The sequence below is a fragment of the Antedon mediterranea genome, chromosome 3 (genome assembly GCF_964355755.1).
Source record: "Antedon mediterranea chromosome 3, ecAntMedi1.1, whole genome shotgun sequence".
Classification (NCBI taxonomy): domain Eukaryota; kingdom Metazoa; phylum Echinodermata; class Crinoidea; order Comatulida; family Antedonidae; genus Antedon; species Antedon mediterranea.
Genome location: NC_092672.1, coordinates 21,829,266 through 21,855,855, shown reverse-complemented (window position 1 = coordinate 21,855,855; position 26,590 = coordinate 21,829,266). Strand labels below are relative to the sequence as shown.

Below are 26,590 nucleotides of genomic sequence, written 5' to 3'. Positions count from 1 at the left end.
AATTGTGCATATAGCATGTTGCTGTAGTTTAGTTAAGTAAAATTGACACTATCATTTCCATTGTTTTAATTGTTCAATGGAAATACATGACAAAATGTTAATGTAGTGTCATAGCAATTTTCATGACTAGTATCAGAGAAAAAATATATTGATCTTCAAATTATGCCAATTTCAGCATCAATGGAGTTTTATACATTAAATATTATTACCCAAAAGATCATTATGTTTAAAATATAAAATGTTATATATTTAAAAATGACAATGAATAATAATGAAGATGACTTACTTTGCTTGATAGATTGACACCTGCTCCTGCATTCAACAGCAGGCTGCAGCAGGCTGTGTGTCCATTAGCTGCTGCATCATGCAAAGCTGTCCAACCATCCTATAATATGAAATACATACAATATTGGTTATACTGTATATATCTTACAGTTGCACATATTCATTTGGTATGTAATTTATACAGAGGGTTACTCAATTTGCAACTATTTACTGCATCATCATACGCAATGTAACCAAGTCAAATTAGTTTTCAGAATTTGATTTCTACTTTTGTATACATTTTTATAAAAATATGATAATTATGTTATATACTTTTATACAATTTTGTATTATTTCAATTTTAATGTCAAAATGTTGTTGCTGGTATTTAAATTATCAATCACATTTTAGTTTTATTTATATAAATTTTTTTTAATATTAAATTATTGAAGGTTTGGCATACAAACTTTTACTTTCAGGAACATGTTTTAAGTAACTTAATTATGTTAATTATCCTTTATGTGATCATAGAGCAAAGAAATAGTTCATTGCTCTATGGTGTTGTGGTGGAGTTTAGCTAGTACAAGTTCTTGCAAGTGTAGCATATTAGTCTCAATATTGATTGTAACAATGTTAATCTTGAGTTTAATCTGATAAAAAAAAATGGACAATTTAATTGTACACATCTTTTTAACCATATTTGTTTCATTTTTTAAAGTTGTTAGATCAAATGGACAGTTTTTAGAAATACCATGACCATTTTTATACCTCCCTGAATAGCTCAAGTCTGTCAGAGAATTAAAATGGGTAAAGGTTTGGCTGATGCCAGAATATCAAGAACCTAACAAATCATATCGATGTGAAAAATATTGAATCTGAAAATCAATACAGTACATAAGAAATGCAAACTTAACATTTATACAGTTTAATAGATTTTAAGATCTTTATTATTTGTGTTATACTTATTGAATTGACTTACAAAAAATTAATCAAATTTACATTAAAACAAATTCATAAAAATTGTTATTCTTTTTAATTCAAAGATATAAAAAAAAAATCACTGGAAATAAGTCATTATACAGTAATTATAACAAAGAAATAAACATTATTGATTCACATGTATATATACCAACATTTGAAAAAGATTCAATGCAACTAAAAATTATCTATACTATAAATCCTATAACTAATGATTTTATAACAAGCTAATAAATATTAATATATTATTTTGATGAACATTGAAGACAAACAGTGGAATAATATTGTATAGGATGTGAATAATATTCACTGAGGCTACATACAACTTTCCTAGTAGACCATGCATACTGAGTATACCAATAAACAAATAAAGTGCTGTATCACATGTTCCAATCATTGCTTATTCTATTGAAATGTTTTATACTTCAGTAAATAAAATTAATGAAAAAGTAAATTTTCAAAAAGTACACAACAAGTTTTTTTTTGTAGGCAGTTACATTCAAGGCTTATAATAGTTTATTAAGGCTGAACAAATGGGTATTTAGAAACACAAACTGGACATGAGCACACCTCTAAGCACGTCTGGGAAAAGAGTCTAAATGGGAATTTTTAAACTCAAACTGGGCATGCGCAGAGAGAGTTTATGAGATGTATATAGACATTAGTTTGACCTATGTTCAATAAACAATGTTTTGGCTGTCAACATAGGGGCTAAGTATAATTACCGTCAGATATATCATTGAATAATTAATGGTCAAAACAATCCTTCCTCTATGGTAAATATTTTTGGCGAATTGGGTATATATAGATAATGAATTTTTTTATTATATATATATATATATATATATATATAAATCCAAAGGCAAATTACTGAAATAAATGACAATGCTGTGGGTATCAGTGGCTGGATCTCAATGGAGATACAAAAATAAAAAGCGAAAAGCTAAATCAAAACGATAAAGTAAACAGCCAGAAAAGTTAGCAGAGCTTTCGGGCAACACTAGCCCTTCATCAGTGCAAGTGAAGGAATTTGGATAACGTCATAGTATAAAGCTGGCAAGTGCTGCCTGGGTGGACAGGAATATATATATATATATATTAGCGAGTACGTTTGTCGGCTGCTGCTGTACAACGAAGGCTCATGACAAATTATACATTTTTTTGTTCACTGAAATGTTTGTGGGTATGAGTGGGTCACTCCAACCTTAGGGAGTAACGCCACTAAGAATATGCATAGTACTATTGTCTATAGTAATTCAAACTATTTTTATGTGACACAAAATGTTTACTACTGATTTTTAAACAAAAATAATTGATAATAAATCTTTATTTCTTAAATTATTAAATAGAATATCAATTTAAAAAATAGCATTTAATGAAGAAAGAACAATAATTAAAACTGTTATCTCAGAAAGTTTTTTTATGGGAAAAAGTTGTTTTTTTGTTGTTTTTTATTTGTATTCATTGTTGTCTGAATAATTGGAATTGATAATGTTATTAGCAGCAGCAGTTACTGGCAGTACCAGTATAATGTAGTGAAACAGAAAGATGTGGGCCAGTATGCCTACCAATTTGTCTGGCCAATTTATCTATATTTTATTTTATTGTGGTTATCAACCACATGTGTATTCATACTTTATAGGGTATTTAGATACGCAAAGAAAAAATAATGTAAAGTTTATTAATGCTTACTGTACATTATACAAATGGAACATATTTTTGTTGAGTAGATAATATTTAAACATTACATTCAATCAACTGCTGATGTGAACGATGAATTAAAGTATGATATCTCAACTTGAACAAATGAAATATTGAGAGGTTCTATGATAGTTATGTCCACACTAATAGCGTGCACTATAACATTTTTGGAAAATATCAAAACATAGATGGCACTACTAATAAAGGAAAGATATTAATGTATATAACAGTATAAACATGGGTATTGCAAAGACCGAAAATGCGGTGGCAACGGTATAAAAAAGCAATGATGTACAACAACAAAAAAAGCAATGATGTACAACATGTGTACAAAGAGTCTTAATTTATTATATTTTAGTTTATACTTTTTAAAGGTGGCAGGCTATAGGCGCTTGACCTTTGACAAGATCGCCTAAAATTTATAATTTAAATCTACGATACTTAGTATTGTATATTCAGGAATAGCCGCTCCATAGTCTCTTTGCTTTTCTTCCTTATATCTTATTCTGATTAACTCAAAATTATTTTTACTAACAAACATTACTATTTGTATGCCTAGTGTGTAAACATTATTGACATAATTTCATAAACATCTTCATGTCGTACAACTACTCGTAACAATTTTTCTCAACTTTCTATCATCTAAAAGTCGTAGTTAGTCATGCCTCGGGTCACATTCTATGGTCTCCGTACAGGTAGGCTACTACATCAGTACTTCTATGAATGGATGACTAGCCGGTGACAATAACGCTAGTTGGTCATACACAGTACCGTTTTTGATTTTACGATCATTCGGGAAACCACCTCACGACGATTATACAGGCCTAGGAGCCGACATAGATCTCTAGTGGGTTATTTATTTATTATTATTTATTTATTAGTATTAACAAGATAATATTGACAATTTATGATATAATTACAGTAATTAGGCATACAACTAAAATGATTAACAGCCTACTGAAATCATTAAAAATACTACTTATTAAAGTAATATTTTTTTAGTACAAATACTTTTAAAACAATATAAACAAGAATTAACTATTATTACAAAGAAACTAAAAAGATTCAGAGTAATAATAAGCAAAACTAATTTGTTGTATATTAGAATAATAAAAACTTTAAATAATAAATTCATTACTTTTTGGTATTTTATTTAGTATAACTATGATTATTTATAAAAGCAAAATATTATTAAACAATAAACTTATTTTGATATTAGTCAAATGATTATCCAACATGTTTGGTATTAATTGAAAATTAAACTGTTTTTATAATTAATACACAGCCATACGTAGCCATAATAACAAGTCTATAAAATGTAATAAACCATTATCAATCATTAACATTTACTTTTACAACTATACTGTTTAAAACATAAGTGTACAGCCTAAACAGAGGCTCTCATTTTCATCACTTTTTCATTTCTTTCAACCAAATATTCATTTTTAAATTTCAAGACCTAAAATTAGGCAAGTGAACAAAAAAACAAATGAAAAAACACTACATTATCTAGAAGAACCTTGTGAATTCATTTTGAGAAGAGTTAACAAACTAGATAAGATAGATAAGGGTTAAGATACTTCAGTTGTATCAATGATTATAGGTCCATGCCCTGGAAATTAAAATCAAGAACATTTAACTGATACATTCAATCAACTGCAGGTGGTGCCAAATGTCAAAATGTATATAAGCTAAAAAGGCAGAAAGCACTCAACATGTTTGGTGTTAATTAATCATTCAAGAATGTAATAGTGGTAACAGTAGAACTATATTATTGAGTAAACTTCGATAGCAATTCTGCTAAACAAACTATTTTACTAGCTTATACTTAAATTATTATTTATTTTTTATCCCATTACCATCCCCAGATTAAATGAAAAAAATGCTTTATATTTTAATATCAATTTTTAAATAAATTAAATAAATTGTCATTGTTTGAAATTAATTAAATTTATTTTATTCAAATCACTAAATCAAATTCCATGTGTGTTTCAGTATCGACTGTCAGTGTCACTCAAGCTCAACTTCGGTGACAAACATTTTAGATTGTGTTCCATATCAAATGCCCATTTGCTGGGTTGTTAATGAAGGTGGGGGTCTTTTTACTAGAAAATGTACTGAACCTGTGTGGTTGTGGTGCTGATAGGTTTCAGAGATGGGGGACCTGGTAGGGTGCATGGATGACAATTTGATTAAACACCCTCTTTTGAATAATCCCCCACGAATATTACGTCCCTATAGAACATCATTTGGACTATTTCCTTGAGTAAACACCCCACCACATGCATTGCATGCCCACAATATTGCATTTACAACATATTTCTATTTGTAGTAGAATTCATTGATTGACTAATAGTAATTACCCCGCATAAAAAATAAATAATTCAAATCCTGGACATGAAACGAACAGTCTTTAACAATTTGTGTTATTCAGTCTTTTCCTAACCATGGTGATAAGGGTTGCCAATGACAATCCCTTTGTTTTATTATCAAACAAATCTATCAAAGTGTAAAAAGTTTGATCTCAGATAGATATTATCAGGAAAACTAGGTTGTAGACTAAGTTCCATTTAGCTTTTAAGAAATGTTGAAATTCATCAGGATATGAATGTTGATAGTAAATGTACATGTTTTATAACCTATGATATTATTACAGTACACCTACTCAAAACTAAACAAATTACTGGTTATTGGTCAACTAACTTGCACTGCAACCAAAGCTTTTAATATATATGCACTTATTCACGGATTTTAGTAGACCAAGTTTTATTTTTTATTTGTGTTTGTTAATTTCTTTCTTTTAATAAAAAGCAAAATAATCATTGTCAAGTACATTGGTTTTTGTTGAACAGTACACTGGTACTGAAAGTGCGAACAAAAAAAGAAATTTTAAAAAGTAAAATAAATGATGAGTGAGGGCACTGTGTAATATAAAATGTATAGGCCCTTGTAATGTATTATGGAAAACTAAAAATGGGTCTAAAATGGGTGTATATTACATCCTTTAATATCATTCCTCTTCACTATTTAATGAGGAGGTGGTGGTGGACAGATTGGTAGTGTATTGACAATAAAAGAGTATATGGCAAAATTCATTAATAAAGATGATGAATAAAACATCATACTAAAATATTCAGTACAACTAGCATCTTTGATCATTATAATACACAGGGATCATAGGTCATTTAAATGACTTGTCTAAAAAACAATTTGTAAAAATTGCACTTCATATAAAAAAATACAAAATCATATGTAAGAACAATTGAAGGTTTGTGAAATGTTAAGTGTTTTTGTTAAAGATGTGCCCCTGAAAAAAAAACTCTTAACATTTTTGTTGAATGTGCCATTTGAATGTAACATAACAGTTATCCATTTTGACCAACAATTTGATCCTATGTTCAATGTGACTGGTAGCTAATTGGTTTTTGGTTATATTTAACCATTTATTTGTCATTTTATAAGTGAAAACATTATTTTTTTTCCATTTTTTTTCTACGGAAGTGATTAACTTTATTAAAACCCTACAAAATAACATATTCAAAATCTGATTTAATTAATCTTCATTTTTCATGATTTTGAGGACAATACACCTTCAACTATTGATTAAATATTAATTTAATAAAATGTTCAAGGCACTATTGTTTTCAATGTTTTATAAAGTGTTTCAAATGGAAATTGATGACCATAGCATGAAAAAACATAATGTATAGCATTATGTATTGATAATAATACACATTAAAGATTATATTTTAAATTAGAGCATATAACTGTACACTGTTGCCACAAAAAACTGATATTGTTTTGCACACAGTAACAACTATATTTAAGCCTAATTGTCAAAAAGCACTAAAGTGGAACACCAACAATATTAAAACATAGCAATGCTATAAAACAATAAAGTATACAACGATTAGTGAACAATAGAAAAAAAATGTGTTTTAAAATATTCCATGTGTTTGTTATACAAAAGGAATAGCAAACTTCTTTTTATTGTGCAAAAAATTTAGATAAACTTGAATGTCGCTCTCCATAAATTTTACATTTGTGGAATTTAATTAACCACAAATATTTTTGATCGATTAATTTGGAACATTGGGTACAACTGGATTGGTACACAGAAAGCGTTGGACAATTATCATTTTGTGGTTTATATATTGTTGTAACCACTAAACACTAATGCAAAATGAAAGTTGATAACTTGAAAACAGCTTTAAAGGTGTATCATCTTCACTACCAGATTTTATATTGAGTGTCTAAATCATTGATAATCAGTTGCACTTGTGTTGAAAATTGATATAGTAAAGTTGTGAACCAAATTTTGTTCACCCCGTAAATTATATAATAGCCAATTTTCATTTCAATTGACAGCGCTAATTTTATTACTATCTTTTAATAACTTATATTTATTGGCATTTTAAATTTTTTTATTAAGATCAGGTATTTAGTTAGACTCCGACAGAGTGGTTTGAGTAAAAAAGATATCATCCAATGAAATTATCAAATCTTTAAACCTGGTGTCAGTTAAAGCTGTCTGAATCAACAATCTGGTAGATAGGAATGTACTTATGTACATTAGTTAAATGCTTAAATTGTTTAAAAGGAGGTGAAAAGGGAAGCTTTTGCCTTACTTGAACAGCCATTTTATCACTGTGTGAGTGGTACCACATGATGCCAAAAATATTATATTTTATTAAAATAATCAACTTTAAAATTATATTCTAGAGTATCAGATTAATTATTATAAAATTTCTTATGTTTGAAAAAAAAACAAAGCAGTCTCCATTTTATATTCCTTTAGTATTTTTGTATTTAATACTTTGAAAATTATATAATTAGGATAGAACAATTTGAATGTAATATTATTACAGTAGGCCTAATTAGGTATAAAACTAAACAAACTACCGGCCTACAGTAGTATTCATTTATTCATGGTCAAACACAGTAAAATATGTACATGGGTTGAAATTATTTTTGTTTCTTCAAAGTTAAAAATTCACATAAAAATATGAATGATGCTACTATTGATTTTGTGAATTGTTCCGGTTTTAAAAAGTTCACGAAGAATAGATGCAACAAGAGAGGTGGTGGTGTTGCTATTTTTGTTGGTGATGATTTTGCCTGTGAATCTTGCATTGCACATGGTAGCTGTAATTTCGAATGCCTTTGGATAAAGACAACTATTCCAGGCAAGTCAAATCAAGGTAGTCACTTTTATATTGGAGCTATTTATTATCCTCCGTCTGCCGCTAATGCGGATTTGTTGATTGAGCACATTGTTGATACAATTGATAACATTCGTTCTATGGATTTCGCTGCTCCTATTGCTATTTTGGGTGACTTTAATGACCTAGATCTAGCTGAGCTGGAAGTGAATGTTGGACTGTCGCAAGTTGTTAACTTCGCTACACGAAAGGATGCCCTGTTGGACAAGATATTTTTGAGTCGTGCTGATCTTTACCATCTTCCGCAACGCTTAGCGCCACTGGGTCGGAGTGACCATAATGCCATCCTATTGGAACCACTGATTGGATTACCTCAGCACAAGCGTCTATCAGTGCGTTCTCAGCCATATCGTGACTCCTCTGTTTTGTCCTTTGGTCAATGGGTTACAACCCATGAGTGGAATGATGTGCTGAATATTGAGGACGTCAATCGAAAAACCAAAATGTTCTCTTCAATTTTGAATGGTGCTTTTAACAAGATATTTCCTGTGCTGAGTAGGAACAAGCGCACTGCTGACAAGCCCTGGATGTCCGACAAGATTCGAAGATTAATTGACTCTAGACAAAATTTGTTTCGTAGGTTTGGTAGAACGGATGAGTGGCGTTCAATTCGCAACTTAGTCCAAGATTGTATTAGAAAGGCTAAAAACAAATATTATTGTAATTCCTTATTAAGTCTTAAACGTAACAACCCTGCCATGTGGCATAAAGGTATTAAACAACTATGTAATCTTAAGACTAAAAATACTAATTTCACCTTGCCTGGGCTGTCCAAAGTTGAAACTGCCTCTGAGATTAATGCCCATTTCTCTAGTGTTTGTAATGCCATCCCTCCTCTTAATTTAAACGATTTGCCTGCTTATCTCCCAGCCCCTGGGCCACCACCTTTAATATATGCTGGTCAGGTCCTAAAAGCCCTTTGTAATCTTAAGCCTAACAAAGCTGGCCATCCAGATGAACCTCCTATTAAACTATATAGAGATTTTGCTCCTGAACTTGCTGAACCTGTTGCGGATATCTTCAATCATGCATTGAAGGATGGTGTTTTCCCCGACCTTTGGAAAAGGGCTACTGCAGTTCCCATTCCTAAAACAGTGAATGCTAGTTCTGTCTCTGACCTTAGACCTATTTCCCTTACCTATGTTCTTGCCAGGGTATTTGAATCTTTTATTGTTAAGTGGATTCTTGAAGATATTAAGGGTAAATTAGATTCTCGTCAATTTGGTAGTAGGAAAAAGGCTTCCTCAACTCACTATCTTGTTAGTCTTATTGACTCTACACTCAAAGATGTTGAGAAGGGTAAATGTTATGTTAACCTATGTGCCACTGACTTTACTAAAGCTTTTGATCGTGTTGATCATAATGTTATTATTATAAAGTTGATTGAACTGGGTGTGAGGTCGTCCATAATTCCCATCGTCTGCAGCTTTCTCACTTCCCGTTCTCTCAACACCAAGTTTGCTGGGATTTTGTCATCTTCAAAGTCACTGACTTGTGGTGTCCCACAGGGGACATTGCTTGGCCCTGTACTTTTCCTAGTACTTATTAACGATGCTTGTGTTGATTGCTGCAGATGATGGAAATATGTGGATGACCTCACCCTTGGGGAGGTCGTTCGCAAAGGTGATTTGCCTTCCATGCAATCCCTGTTAGAGTGTTTGGTGTTCATCCAATAATATGATACCCAAACCCTCCAAATGCCATATCTTGGTTGTCAATTTTCTTAAGGACAAGTCGGATGATATTATATCACCTTCTTTTAGTCTGAGTGGTTCCATTTTACAAGTAGTTGATCACATGACGCTTCTTGGTGTAATCATTCAAAATGACCTGAAATGGGAACTTAACACTAATAATATTGTGTCTAGAGCTTCTAGACGTTTATTTTCCTTGTGCATTTTGAAGAAAGCAGGAATCTTAATTAATGATCTGTTGACTGTTTATATGGCGTATATAAGACCTATTTTAGAATATGCTGCCCCTGTTTGGCATGGCGCTATCACTAAGGACATGTCCAAGTCTATTGAAAAGGTACAAAAGAGAGCATTGCGTATCATGCTAGGTAACAACTATTTGTGCTATGATCATGCATTGTCTGTTACTGGTTTACCTACTCTTGTAGAGAGAAGAAACAAACTTGTGTTGTCTTTCGGGGAAGGCTTATTAAAATCCGAGCTGTTTAGAGAAATACTTCCCCCTCTTCATAAGCCAGCTCGGTCTCTCAGAGTCAACCGCTTTCTAGAAGTACCTCATTGTAAAACCAGCAGACTTAGGTCGTCTCCAGTTCCCACCATGGTGGATATAATTAATAGGCACCACTAGCTCTTTTTTAGATATGTAATAAGTGAATGTTTTAAGGTTTTTTATTCATGTATGTTTTTAATTTTATGGTTCGATATCTAATTTTATTAAGATGTTTCTATTTTTATAGCAATTTTAACTAATTTTTAGTCATTTGTAATACATTTCATTTCAGTCCTTGACTGTCGTTTTGTAATATATTTTTATATACCGAATAAATAAAAAATAAAAAAATAAAAATGAGTTAAAAAGGTTAAAATTTGGTAAAATACAGAGAAAATAAATTATTTAAAATACAAAATACAAGCAAGATTAGTGTGTGTAAGGGTATAGCAAAAATTATCAATGTTTCCAAGTTTCATTGAATTGACTCATTGCAGTAGTGAGAAATGAGTTTCTCATCCTATTGGTTTTCCATCTTGGGTACACTAAACGCCCTGACTTACTAAAGACAAGGTAATGGTGAGGAAGAGTGATACTCATCCGACATAATTACTTTTAACTTATGGCACTGTTAACAATATCTTTAGCCCTAGCATAGTATTTAGCACAATCAAGATGAGCAAGCAAGTTATGTATTAATGTAGTAATAGATGTTCATAAACACCAGGTTAATTGAATTCAGCTATCAAAACTAATTTTTTATTATGTAATTGAATAATAAATACTCATTTCAATAATAAATATTCAACTCATTTTATCTAATTTTTTTTAAACTTTAAAGGTAGAATACCATGATACAGATAGCAGCACTAGACAGAAAAACTAACAAAGTGATATATCACTCTGTGTGTGTGTCATCCATGTGATACCAACATATTTTATGTTTTTAAATTATCCACTTTCAAATAATCAACAATCAGTATTTTGTTTCACTTGCTTAGAATTATTTACAGAGGCGGTAACAGGACTATCTTAAGGGGATTGCCCAAATGTCCAGGGCCTTATCAGGGATCTGAAAAGGGAGCGGGATTTAAAGCAAATTTTGTTAAATGACACCTCTAGATGGCCGGAAATGCTCTCGCACATGAAATTCATAATAAATGGCACCTCTAGTTTTTTTTAACTTCTAATCTTATAGGCCGATTGTGTTTCGTTTAAATTATTATTCAGTAGAAACAATTTAACTACAACTAGAATAGAAGTAGGTAACTTCGAAACTGGCTTATACGTTTGTTGATATCAAAGGTTTCTTAATTAAATGATTGATTGCTGCTATGTCAATTCAGATGGAAAATCCACAGACATACAATACTGGCAATAAAACTATTCCATAGAATGACACACTTTTTCAACAGCCATGTTGGAAAAGGGTGGATTTAGGGGGTAATTTGTTAATAATGTAGTGAATATCCTCAAAAAATGAATTGCATGTTGGAAAAGGGTTAAGACTGAGGGCTGGATTTAGGTGTAAATTGCTAATAATGTAGCATATCTTTAAAAACTTTTTAGTGAAGAAGAATTTTCATTGATATTTCTGTTTACATAATAAGGTTTACAATATAAATTATTAATAGAGAGATCATATATATCTGCTCAGTCAGTCAGGGAAGAGGACAAAAGGCTTCCTACTTTCTAGGACTTTTATGTGGAGGAGTTATCAGCTGGCGTCTTTGATTAATCACCTTTATTTTTAAACATAGTACTGTTCAGTGTCTTAGGGTATGTTCAGACTGACGGTGGCGTTATGTAAGCAGTGTACATATTTTTGTATGTGAACTATAAGCTGCAGATTAGCGTTAGGAAGCTGTTACGCCTGGCCAATGGCGTTAATAACCCTAGCAGGAGAGGGTAGATTTAATAAGGATAATCCAGTGATTTTAACTTTAACAAATGAAAAGACACGACCACAATTAGCAGGCCAACAGCATACCTGTACAGCAAGATTGCAATTCTGCAAGTGGTAAGTAGTAAGAGCAGTATAATTCAATATATTTTGAAGGTAACATTATATGAATATAAATAACAAAGAACAACTTTACAATATAAACCATCATGCGTTTGTCATCAATGTATGCATAGTTCTATCTGCTTTGACCTAATCAGAGTGTTTTAAATGTGGGCATTGGAATGTCGATCGTTGTGTCTGAACACCTTGACTTTTAACAACACGGATTACCTTGTGTTGGATAACAAACCTAACGCTGTGAGTCTACCCTTAGGTATTACTATTAATACCAACCTTTAGTCATCCCAATGAGCCATTAATGTAATATAGGCCCTGTTTCTGCTACAATATGTACGGCATAAACATACCGTAATAATATATTAGAATTATAATTCGGTGACCTGTTTCTTTTGAAAACTACTTTGTGGGATTGTATGGATTGAGGAATAGATAGCTATGGTTCGATCCCTCAAAATTCCATATGGGACCGGAAAACCCTGTGTCTACACAACTTGCAGTCATTGTCCATGGTCAGTTTGCTGTTTTGTACTGCTTACTGTTCACTTTTTTATTTATTTATTTATTCTTTCTTTTGACTGGATTGCATTTTCAGTAACGCAGTACTGCTTTCCAAAATGGTCCAGTTATAAGTTTAAAAGTAAATACAAATTATAACATAAATGCACAGTAGGCCTAATTTAAAAGATATATACAGAACAGTTAACAACAAATAAGATATAAAAAATAAAATATAAAAAAAAAAAAAAAAAAATGTATGATCACTTGGATGACATAAGAGTTGCTATATTTTTGAGTTTATAAATATGTTTCCCAGTTACTTTTGTTCTAGTTTCAGTGTGTAAAAGATTCCATTCCTTTGTTGCTCTGTATTTGAAGGTTCTTTTACCTTGAGCATTTTTCCAATTTGGTGTAATTAATGTTTTACAACTTTGGCTACGGGTGCATTTGGGGTGGAGGGAGTCATTAAACTTAAACATTGAGGATAAATATAATGGTGAATGGCCATTAATGCATTTGAAAGTTGTAAGTAGTAGATGTTCCCTCCATCTTTCATTTAGTGTAACCCAATTAAGTGTTTTAAAAATATCGTTTATCGGTGTATATATATCTGCAGATAGCAGAACTCTACCTAATCTATTGAATAATATTTGAAGTGTATTTAAAGTTTCTTTTGTACAATTAGTCCATACAGCACTACAATAGTCAAACAATGGCATTACAAGAGAATTTGCCAGCATAATAGTTGTATGAGATGGCAAGTAGTATTTCACACACCGTATTACCCCTTTCGTTTAGAAACTTTTGATGATACACTATTTATTTGATCCTTCCATGTCAATTTAGGATCAAATATAACACCTTCCATTATCATCAAGTGAAACATTTTGGAAGTTATTTAATAATGGACTAGTACCAAATGCCATTAGTTTAATTTTTTTAACATTCAAAGTCAATCTTTTGTTATCTAACCATTTCGATATTTTACAAAAATTTGAGTTTAGATTGTTTTGCAGAGTTATAGGATTTGAGGAGCTACATAATAGAGTGGTATCATCAGCGTACATAACACATTTACAATCAACAGCATCAGGAAGAGAATTTACATATATAATAAATAACAAAGGACCTAAAATAGAGCCCTGTGGAATTCCAATGTCAATTTCTCTTAAATCAGAAATTGAACTATTTACATTTACAACTTGTGATCTATGACTTAGATATGAAGTAAACAAAGGGCCTGTTCGTAGGGGTTGAAAATACCAGCTTATTCCCGATTTCCGTTCGCGTGGCCCAATTAACTTTTGCCTCAGGCTACAAAAAATTCGAGGTAAAATGTTCACCAAATTTGCAGGTTATTTCAGCGATAATCCAATTATACTCGGCCTTCGAGGATAATAAATCTCCGATAGAGGCAATGTGTCAAATTTTGACAAACGTTCGCTGCCTAGGCCCGTCATTTCTCCTACGAAGCTCTTGCATACACGCTTCGAGAGCGATCGTCAGCTGGTGCTGTCCTTGTTGGTGTAGACCGCTTAGTAGGCCTAGCTGGTCGGGGAGCCGCTGGTCGGTGGTGTTTCCGTCGTGTAACATTGGGCTCAAATTCTTCGTCAATGAGTAAAATAATAATGGTCGTCAGGAGAAGGCATATTTCGGCAGGATTATCGGCGTTAAGAGGCATAAGGTTTGTCGCAAGGATAAGCAGTGTAAAAGGTAGCAAGTAATTGTTATTGTAAAGAAAGATCGCGAGTAAAAAATATACAACACGAAACTAGCGTGCGAAAATGGGGTCGTAGGTTGTAAAGACAACTGACCTTAAAACGTAATTTCCGGTTTGTGATTCGTCGATTAAGCATTTAAGCGGTTAAATATTTCAAGTACGAACAACGCTCAATTTATAACCCGAGGCATGGGTGAAAATAAGCGCTTATTTTAACCACCGTACGAACACGACCCAATTTAGGGCATCATTACATATACCAATTTCCTTAAGTGTTGTATTTGTGGAATGTTTCTTTCTAAAACCAGATTGTGATGGGTTTAAAATATTATTATTTGTTAAAAACTTATATACTTGATCATGCACAGCACGTTCAATAATCTATACAATTGGTAAGACAGAAATGTGGGCGGTAATTATTTACATCAGATTTGTCACCTTCTTTAAAAATAGGGGTCACCTTTGCAATTTTCCAATCAGATGGAAAAGTTGACGTGAACAAAAAACAATTACATATATATGCGAGAGTTTCAGATACAACAGGAGCAGCTAACTTTAATAATTTACAATTTATACCATCAAGACCAGAGGCCTTATTGTTAGAAATGTTATTAATTTCACTAAAAACATATTCTGGTGTAATTATATTAAATTTAAAAGTATTCTGATTTACAGCATTATTTATGTTATTATGGTTAGTAGGAGATATAGTAAGTTTTTCAGAAAGTGATTTACCAATTGAAGAAAAGTGTTTATTAAATTGGTTTGCAGTGTCTTTATCACTTGTAGTTTGCTCATTATTCTTATTTGTAACACTATTTATGCAAGATTTGTTTTTAGGAATTAATTTATGGATAGTATCCCAAAATTTTTTAGGATTATTATAATTTTCTTTTATAGAATCTGTACAGTAGCTTTTTTTAAGAGTTTTACTTAAATTGTTAATTTTATTTCTAAGTTGTTTAGCTTTTTCCCAATCACCAGCATTGTTTGTTTTGTGTGCTTTAGCATAGTAGTAGTCTCTGTCTTTTGTTAAGGTTATATAATCACTTGTGATCCACCCAGGAAGTGAACCTTTTATTTTCTTTGTTCTTACAGGAGCATGTTTATTACATGCATCATCAAATAGCTTTTTCCATGTTGACCATGCAGTATCTACATCATAGATGCATAACTTGGTTCCAATCTCTGTTTTTAATGGTATTAATAAATTAATTGTCATTAAATTTTTTTAATGAACGTGTTTTAATAATTTTAGGTGGAACCTTAACTTTTTTATTTTTTTCGGATTAGGTAAATTAGTGAATGGTCACTTAATCCAAGACTATGAACTCCAGCAATTGAAATATTTTGGTTGGAAACAAATAACAAATCTATTATGGTTTTACTTGTGTTAGTTACTCTGGTGAAATCTTTGATTAGTTGTATTAGATTACTATGTTTAGCGATTTTGTTAATTTTATTTACATTTTTTAACTATATCAACATTGAAATCACCAAGTATCACTACATCCTTATAAAGCATAGTACCATTTTGAAACATGGTATCTAATTTACATAAATATTCAGATGTGGCACTTGGAGGTCTGTATATCGTACCAAGAAGGATAGGTTTAGTGTGTGGTAAGTTTATCTCAATCCAGAGTGCTTCCACATCATCTTCTCTTAAGGTACTTAATTCTTTAAATACTCATAAAAAATATACTGTATAAACATGGAGCTATAAAATTAGTTTTTATAGCTCCATGGTATAAATATACCGCATATTTATCTTGATCATTATCGATAACCAAACTCCACATCTCCTGCTATTACCCTGAAACCTCGGTTCTATCACATTTAAATAGAGCAAATATCTTAACATTTTCAGTCCACTGTGACATTTTAGTAATTGTTCTAAGTAGGGTATGTTTAACAAACCTTGTGTTATGGGTGAACAATATAGATGGTATATTCATAAGGCAGCAGAAAGGTGCAAGAAATATATGATAAAATATCAGAGATAACGATATCGATAATGATCAAGATAAATATGCGGTATATTTATACCATGGAGCTATAAAAACTAATTTTATATGGAACGCCTCCTCTGCAATTATTTTGTCTCCAAATAAATTTCCTTACAAATTTATTTAGTATAGTTATCCTAAATATAAAATGTAGTCGGTACACTATTGAATTTATTGCAACTTTAATTGTTACCATGGTTACTCCTAGTTTTGACCTGGAGTACCACACTGTATTATCATTAAGGCACTTAATTAGATTTGGACATTCCAATGCATTGACTTAATTTGTACATTGTACAGTATAAAGTATTAGTAATACAGTAGCATTCACTGAGAGAAGTCTACAAGCTTTTATATGCTTTTTGTTTACAAGTTTCATTTCTTTTTATATCTTTGACGTGTCTCTATTTGAGAATCACAGTGTGTAAGTACATGTTAATTTATAATTGTTATTTTAACTTTTAATTAGGCCATATATAGGTCCATATATACTATTTAATCAAGTTACTACTTTAAATAGTACTGGCTATATATGTACAGTATCTATTTTAATAATTACAGTCTACAATCTAGGACGATGATTTATTGTTAATTCATTCCTAGTCTTAATGCATATAAGGCATAATTCTACCATTGATGCCTAAACCTTTGTTGAAATGTTATAGCAATTAAAGATATTAATTAATTTAGGTTAGTATAGCAGTTATATATGATTAGCATTTACGTTACCTTTTTTGCTTAAACAGCTAAATACAATGTTTGTACGCTGTATTGCTATTTTTAATGTAGTCTAGATAATGTTTTTCTTTGTAATCCTCCACAGTTTTACCAATATAATATACTACGATACGACGCATAATAAACGTTAGTAACGAAACTCTAACTATATGTACATCTAGTGTCTTATTTGGATCTGGCTGTCTAGAAGACGCGACCGTTATCAAGGGCAGCACAGTAAAAACACTACTCAACCTTCAACATGTCTACAAGATCCGGAAGAAACTACAACTTAGGTAGTCAAGAAGATCGTCGATTGGACAGAATAAATCGAATATCAGCATCGGAACCAAGGCTTGCATCTATCGTGACAAGTCACCAACAGCAGCCATTGCTACCTGCACAACGACAGTCTCCAGAAGATGATCATGTCAGTACTCAATCATCGACAACCAGCTCTGCACGAGCACGTGCAAGAGCTGAAATTACTAAAGCCAAACTCCAGTTTGCCCGAAGAGAAGCAGAAATTATGCGTAAAGAAGCCGAACTGGAAAGGCAAAAGGCTCAACAACAAGCAGACTTCTATCTTCTTCAAGCTGAAAAAGAAGCCGCCGTGGCAACAACAGAAGCGGCAGCCTACGAAGATAATGAAATTGAATTTAGACCTCCGAGCCACACCACAAGTTTATCTGACCGGCTAGGCCTGCCGCCTCCTCAGAATTCAGCTCAACGCACGGAAAACTATGTGACCAGACATTTCACACCCATCCCTCAGGAAGAACCACAACGGCAATCAATGCAGTTACCAACATCTCAACCTGTCGACCATTCCAGTTTCCCAGCAGTTGATGCATTGACAAATCATCTTATGCGGAAAGAGCTTGTAGCGTCAGGTCTTCTCAAATTCGATGACAAGACAGCCAACTATAGACCTTGGAAGGCATCGTTCAAGAGAGTCACCAATGACCTGCGCTTGTCATCGTCTCAAGAACTCGATCTAATTAGAAAGTGGTTAGGGGAGCAGTCGTTACAACTTGTGATGCCTCTTAGAGCCATCAATGTAAATAATCCCGAAAAAGGTTTACACATGGTATGGGAAAATCTGGACAAAACATATGGTGCTCCAGAAGTCATTGAAAGGGACCTACTTCAACGACTTGAAGAATTTCCAAAGTTCCAACTCAGGGACCACCTGAAGCTTCGTGAGCTTAAACACCTTCTTCTTGAAGTAAACTGTGCAAAAGAAGAAGGACTGTACTCCGGATTACTGTCACTGGACTCAGCACATGGTGTAAATCCGATAGTTACAAAATTGCCTTATAACCTTCAAGAAAGGTGGATGTCAAAGGGAACACAGTATAAGACGGAAAAGAAGGTTACCTTCCCTCCATTCAAAGTTTTTGTGGATTTTGTAACCAATCAGGCGGATATGCGAAATGACCCCAGTTTCCAATCACCTGTGTCAGAGAAGCCTGCACGCAACAACAAACCACCCCCAAGATCACTTGCCGTGAATAGAACAAATGTTGGCCCAATGCCACATGGCAAAAAAGAGACTGCAGAGAGACTGAATAATTGGTGTCCGATACACAAAGCTAGACACACTTTGGCAAAGTGCCGTTCCTTCAAGCAGAAACCAATAGAAGAGAGGAAAGCTCTGCTGAAGGAGTGTAACCTTTGTTACAAATGCTGCGCATCAAACACACATCAAGCCCGTGACTGCAAAGAAGCGATTGAGTGTGTAGTATGTAAAAGCAAGAGGCATATCACCGCCATGCATCCAGACGCCACTTCAAACAACACTGCAGTCCAAGAATCACCTCCACAGCAAGATGCTCTTGCTTCAACCTCACAACAAGACGGCGAGGAGAGAGAAGATGGTGTCAAACCTTCACTCTCACCGCTTTGCACTCAAGTGTGCAAAAACATTCCTGGCGGACGTTCGTGTTCCAAAATTTGCAAGTTACTGATTTTCCCCGAAAACCGTGAAGCTGAAGCGCTTGTGGTTTATGCAGTCATTGACGACCAGAGTAATGGGACACTGGCAAAACCACAATTATTCGACCACTTCCGGAACACATCAAAACCTACTTCCTTTACCTTACGTACCTGCTCATGAAGTGTTCAAACGTTGGGAAGATCAACCAACAAGATGTGTATTCGATCTATGGACGGCAAAACATTGATAAAGATACCGTACATAAGAGAATGTGAAATGATTCCCGGTAACAGGGAAGAAATACCATCCCCTGATATTGATCTTCATCACCCTCATCTAAACGAAATCGCAAATCAAATGGAAGAGGTTGATCACCAAATACCAATCTTGCTCTTGATTGGCAGAGATGTAGTACAAGCGCACAAAGTCAGAGAGCAGATAAATGGCCCAGACAATGCTCCTTACGCTCAACGACTCGATCTAGGTTGGGTAATTGTCGGCGAAACATGTTTAGACGAAGTTCAGCTGCCGCTGGAGCAAACCAATGTATATAAGGCGAACGTAACACAGTTTCCAACCTGCCCTAATGCAATCCACTTGAGCGAGCAAAACGACAACGAGCCTGAAATAGGACGAACAGTATTTAATGTTGGAGAAAACGATGATAAGCCTGCAATGTCTGTTGAGGATCGTCAGTTCATGAACATAATGGACAATAATGCATTCAGGGATGACAAGGGTAGTTGGGTAGCTCCTCTACCATTCAAGCCGTTAAGACAACCTCTACCAGACAATCGTGATCTGGCTCAACGAAGATTCAATAGTTTGTGCAAAACCTTAAATAAAAAACCGGAACAGAAGAAACAATTCATTGAATTTATTGGAAACATGGTAAAAAACAAACATGCAGAAGTAGCACCGCCTATGGAAGAAGGAAAAGAACGATGGTACCTCCCCATGTTTGGAGTTTATCACCCACAGAAACCAGAAAAAATAAGGGTGGTGTTTGATTCAAGTGCAGAGTGGAAAGGTATATCTCTCAACAAAGTTCTGTTGAGTGGTCCTGACCTCAACAACTCCTTGCTGGGTGTCCTCTTGAGATTCAGGAAAGAACCAATTGCAGTGACAGCTGATGTTGAACAGATGTTCTACTGCTTCAATGTTCGAGAAGATCATTGTGACTATCTTAGATTCATGTGGTTCAAGGACAACAACATGGATAACGAAGTAATTGATTACCGAATGAAAGTCCACGTGTTTGGTAACACCCCATCACCATCAGTGTCTATCTATTGTATGGGCAGAACAGCAAAAGAATACGAACAAAAATATGGTTCGGAAGCAAGTCAGTATATTTTGCGTAATTTTTACGTTGATGACGGACTAACATCATTACCTACTGCAGAAGAAGCAATTGCCTTAATACAAAAGCAACTTACACCTTCACAAAATAGCGTCCAACAGTGGACAAGTAATGGCTGCTTTGGACGAAGCAGACAAGGCCAAAGACTTACAAAACATCAATCTGAAAAGCGAAACTCCACCATGCCAACGAAGTCTCGGGGTATCATGGGACTTGGAAACAGACAGCTTCACCTTCAAGATATCAGCACAAAAGAATGATGAATACACTAGAAGGGGAGTTTTGTCTGTGGTCAACAGCCTATTTGACCCATTAGGTCTTGTATCACCAATCACTCTACAAGGGAAAATCCTTGTGAGAAAGTTAAGCTCCGGAACTGTCGATTGGGACACTCCTCTTAATCCAGAATACAAAGAAGAGTGGGACAGTTGGAAACAGTCACTATTCCACCTGGAAAATCTTAAGGTACCAAAGTGTTATGTACAAACTTCAGTAAAACTGGCTACGAGAAAAGAGTTGAGTATTTTCTCAGATGCGTCAACTCAAGCTATCGGAGCTGTCACCTATCTTACTGTGACCAGCGAAGTAGGCCGTCACACTGGGTTCGTTTTATCCAAAAGCAAGGTAGCTCCCAAACCAGCTCACACAGTTCCTAGATTGGAATTGTGTGCTGCGGTATTAGCGACTGAAATGTTCGAACTCATAAAAGATGAAATGGACATCCGCTTTGATACGGTGAAATTTTATACGGACAGTCGTGTAGTGCTTGGTTACATAAATAATAACAAACGCCGCTTCTATGTTTATGTAGCAAATAGAATCAACCGGATCACAAGATCAACATCTCCAAGTCAATGGCACTATGTAGCAACTGAGAGCAACCCTGCAGACTTTGCCTCAAGACCAACTGCTCCAGATGCTCTCATTTGCAGCAACTGGTTCGATGGCCCAATCATCGTCCAGACTGGCGGGCCACAGACATCAGTTCCTGAAAACACATTTGACTTGATAGATCCGGATGAAGATGACGAAGTGAGACCTACTGTCACCACAATGTCAACACATACCGTCGAGCCACGACTTGGCAACTCACGTTTTAAACGTTTTTCTGATTGGCAAAGACTGTTACTTGTAATAGCAAAACTTAAGAAGGTGGCAGCTTCGTTCAAGTTGAAAGAGAACAACGGATGGGGAATGTTTACTTCCCAGATAACACTAGAGGAGATTAGCGCAGCCAGAATCGTTGTGGTGCAGGCGGTCCAAGAAGAGACGTACCTAGATGAAATTGCATGTCTAAAAAGGAGACGTCCATTACCAAAGACCAGCACTCTTCGAAAGTTAGATCCTATTTTGGGAGACGACGGGCTACTTAGAATCGGAGGGCGCTCTGAAAATCTAGAGATAGATTACAACCAAAAACATCCAATAATTCTACCAGCGGATAACCATGTGGCAACCTTGATTGCTAGGTATCATCACCGCAGAGTGGCCCATCAAGGTCGTCACATAACTGAAGGAGCAATACGATCCGGTGGATATTGGTTTATTGGAGGAAAACGGCTTGTTTCAACAATGATATACAAGTGTGTGACCTGCAGGAAATTAAGAGGCAAAACTGCGACACAGAAGATGGCAGACTTACCACTAGACCGCATCACACCATCACCTCCGTTTACCAGTGTGGGCATAGACGTCTTTGGACCCTGGAATGTGACTTCTAGACGTACCAGGGGTGGAAGTGCCAATAGCAAACGATGGGCGGTAATCTTCTCGTGCATGTCGACTCGTGCCGTGCACATTGAAGTTCTAGAGACAATGACAGCTTCAAGCTTAATCAACGCCCTTCGCAGATTCTTTGCACTTCGGGGACCAGCAAGAATTATTCGATCCGATAGAGGAACTAATTTTGTTGGAGCGGTAAGGGAACTCAACCTTCAGATAGGAACGCATGATGTTAAGAACTTTCTTCAGTCTAAAGGATGCAAATGGATCTTCAACCCACCTCATTCGTCCCACAGGGGAGGAGCCTGGGAGAGGATGATTGGAATTGCACGCCGCATTCTCGACTCCATGTTGAATCAACATCAACAAGCAAGACTGACCCATGAAATTCTTACAACGTTGATGGCAGAAGTCGTGGACATTATTAATTCCAGACCATTGGTACCGGTTTCAACTGATCCTGATGCACCAACAATCCTAACACCTTCTATGTTGCTTACGCAAAAACCAAATACAAATTGTGCACCCCTAGGAGATTTTGACGCAAATACATCTTACACTTCCCAGTGGAGACATGTCCAGAGTTTGGCGAATTCTTTCTGGAAACGTTGGAAGCAAGACTACATTTCAAACTTGCAACGTCGACCTAAATGGCAAGACACCAAGCAATCAATTAAGAAAGGGGATATTGTGTTGCTTAAAGACAAGCAAGCACATCGAAACGAATGGCAGATTGCAAGAGTGGTGAAAGCTTTTCTTGGTACAGATGGCCTAGTGAGGCACGTTTAACTGACAACGCAGAAGGGAGATGGAATGAAAAAATATTCAAGACCAATTTCAGATCTGGTGGTTCTTGTATCCGAATAGTTAGTTATGACATGAGTTATGCCAGACGAGGAGTATTTTGTCTCCAAATAAATTTCCTTACAAATTTATTTAGTATAGTTATCCTTAATATAAAATGTAGTCGGTACACTATTGAATTTATTGCAACTTTAATTGTTACCATGGTTACTCCTAGTTTTGACCTGGAGTACCACACTGTATTATCATTAAGGCACTTGTTTAGATTTGGACATTCCAATGCATTGACTTAATTTGTACATTGTACAGTATAAAGTATTAGTAATACAGTAGCATTCACTGAGAGAAGTCCACAAGCTTTTATATGCTTTTCGTTTACAAGTTTCATTTCTTTTTATATCTTTGACGTGTCTCTATTTGAGAATCACAGTGTGTAAGTACATGTTAATTTATAATTGTTATTTTAACTTTTAATTAGGCCATATATAGGTCCATATATATTATTTAATCAAGTTACTACTTTATATAGTACTGGCTATATATGTACAGTATCTATTTTAATAATTACAGTCTACAATCTAGGACGATGATTTATTGTTAATTCATTCCTAGTCTTAATGCATATAAGGCATAATTCTACCATTGATGCCTCAACCTTTGTTGAAATGTTATAGCAATTAAAGATATTAATTAATTTAGGTTAGTATAGCAGTTATATATGATTAGCATTTACGTTACCTTTTTTGCTTAAACAGCTAAATACAATGTTTGTACGCTGTATTGCTATTTTTAATGTAGTCTAGATAATGTTTTTCTTTGTAATCCTCCACAGTTTTACCAATATAATATACTACGATACGACGCATAATAAACGTTAGTAACGAAACTCTAACTATATGTACATCTAGTGTCTTATTTGGATCTGGCTGTCTAGAAGACGCGACCGTTATCGAGGGCAGCACAGTAAAAACACTACTCAACCTTCAACATGTCTACAAGATCCGGAAGAAACTACAACTTAGGTAGTCAAGAAGATTGTCGATTGGACAGAATAAATCGACTATCAGCATCGGAACCAAGGCTTGCATCTATCGTGACAAGTCACCAACAGCAGCCATTGCTACCTGCACAACGACAGTCTCCAGAAGATGATCATGTCAGTACTCAATCATCGACAACCAGCTCTGCACGAGCACGTGCAAGAGCTGAAATTACTAAAGCCAAACTCCAGTTTGCCCGAAGAGAAGCAGAAATTATGCGTAAAGAAGCCGAACTGGAAAGGCAAAAGGCTCAACAACAAGCAGACTTCTATCTTCTTCAAGCTGAAAAAGAAGCCGCCGTGGCAACAGCAGAAGCGGCAGCCTACGAAGATAATGAAATTGAATTTAGACCTCCGAGCCACACCACAAGTTTATCTGACCGGCTAGGCCTGCCGCCTCCTCAGAATTCAGATCAACGCACGGAAAACTATGTGACCAGACATTTCACACCCATCCCTCAGGAAGAACCACAACGGCAATCAATGCAGTTACCAACATCTCAACCTGTCGACCATTCCAGTTTCCCAGCAGTTGATGCATTGACAAATCATCTTATGCGGAAAGAGCTTGTAGCGTCAGGTCTTCTCAAATTCGATGACAAGACAGCCAACTATAGACCTTGGAAGGCATCGTTCAAGAGAGTCACCAATGACCTGCGCTTGTCATCGTCTCAAGAACTCGATCTAATTACAAAGTGGTTAGGGGAGCAGTCGTTACAACTTGTGATGCCTCTTAGAGCCATCAATGTAAATAATCCCGAAAAAGGTTTACACATGGTATGGGAAAATCTGGACAAAACGTATGGTGCTCCAGAAGTCATTGAAAGGGACCTACTTCAACGACTTGAAGAATTTCCAAAGTTCCAATTCAGGGACCACCTGAAGCTTCGTGAGCTTAAACACCTTCTTCTTGAAGTAAACTGTGCAAAAGAAGAAGGACTGTACTCCGGATTACTGTCACTGGACTCAGCACATGGTGTAAATCCGATAGTTACAAAATTGCCTTATAACCTTCAAGAAAGGTGGATGTCAAAGGGAACACAGTATAAGACGGAAAAGAAGGTTACCTTCCCTCCATTCAAAGTTTTTGTGGATTTTGTAACCAATCAGGCGGATATGCGAAAAGACCCCAGTTTCCAATCACCTGTGTCAGAGAAGCCTGCACGCAACAACAAACCACCCCCAAGATCACTTGCCGTGAATAGAACAAATGTTGGCCCAATGCCACATGGCAAAAAAGAGACTGCAGAGAGACTGAATAATTGGTGTCCGATACACAAAGCTAGACACACTTTGGCAAAGTGCCGTTCCTTCAAGCAGAAACCAATAGAAGAGAGGAAAGCTCTGCTGAAGGAGTGTAACCTTTGTTACAAATGCTGCGCATCAAACACACATCAAGCCCGTGACTGCAAAGAAGCGATTGAGTGTGTAGTATGTAAAAGCAAGAGGCATATCACCGCCATGCATCCAGACGCCACTTCAAACAACACTGCAGTCCAAGAATCACCTCCACAGCAAGATGCTCTTGCTTCAACCTCACAACAAGACGGCGAGGAGAGAGAAGATGGTGTCAAACCTTCACTCTCACCGCTTTGCACTCAAGTGTGCAAAAACATTCCTGGCGGACGTTCGTGTTCCAAAATTTGCAAGTTACTGATTTTCCCCGAAAACCGTGAAGCTGAAGCGCTTGTGGTTTATGCAGTCATTGACGACCAGAGTAATGGGACACTGGCAAAACCACAATTATTCGACCACTTCCGGAACACATCAAAACCTACTTCCTTTACCTTACGTACCTGCTCAGGAAGTGTTCAAACGTTGGGAAGATCAACCAACAAGATGTGTATTCGATCTATGGACGGCAAAACATTGATAAAGATACCGTACATAAGAGAATGTGAAATGATTCCCGGTAACAGGGAAGAAATACCATCCCCTGATATTGATCTTCATCACCCTCATCTAAACGAAATCGCAAATCAAATGGAAGAGGTTGATCACCAAATACCAATCTTGCTCTTGATTGGCAGAGATGTAGTACAAGCGCACAAAGTCAGAGAGCAGATAAATGGCCCAGACAATGCTCCTTACGCTCAACGACTCGATCTAGGTTGGGTAATTGTCGGCGAAACATGTTTAGACGAAGTTCAGCTGCCGCTGGAGCAAACCAATGTATATAAGGCGAACGTAACACAGTTTCCAACCTGCCCTAATGCAATCCACTTGAGCGAGCAAAACGACAACGAGCCTGAAATAGGACGAACAGTATTTAATGTTGGAGAAAACGATGATAAGCCTGCAATGTCTGTTGAGGATCGTCAGTTCATGAACATAATGGACAATAATGCATTCAGGGATGACAAGGGTAGTTGGGTAGCTCCTCTACCATTCAAGCCGTTAAGAC

The 26,590-nt window shown here is 35.2% G+C and overlaps 1 protein-coding gene across 1 annotated transcript in view; it reads right to left on the bottom strand.

The window, feature by feature from the left end:
- The window catches only part of LOC140045045 (uncharacterized), a 141,696-nt gene that overhangs the window by 60,629 nt on the left and 54,477 nt on the right, over window positions 1–26,590 (bottom strand). Inside the window, exon 3 of the mRNA XM_072089778.1 lies at window positions 287–385. Coding sequence (XP_071945879.1) covers window positions 287–385 — 99 coding nt within the window. The remainder of the gene's footprint in view (window positions 1–286; window positions 386–26,590) is intronic.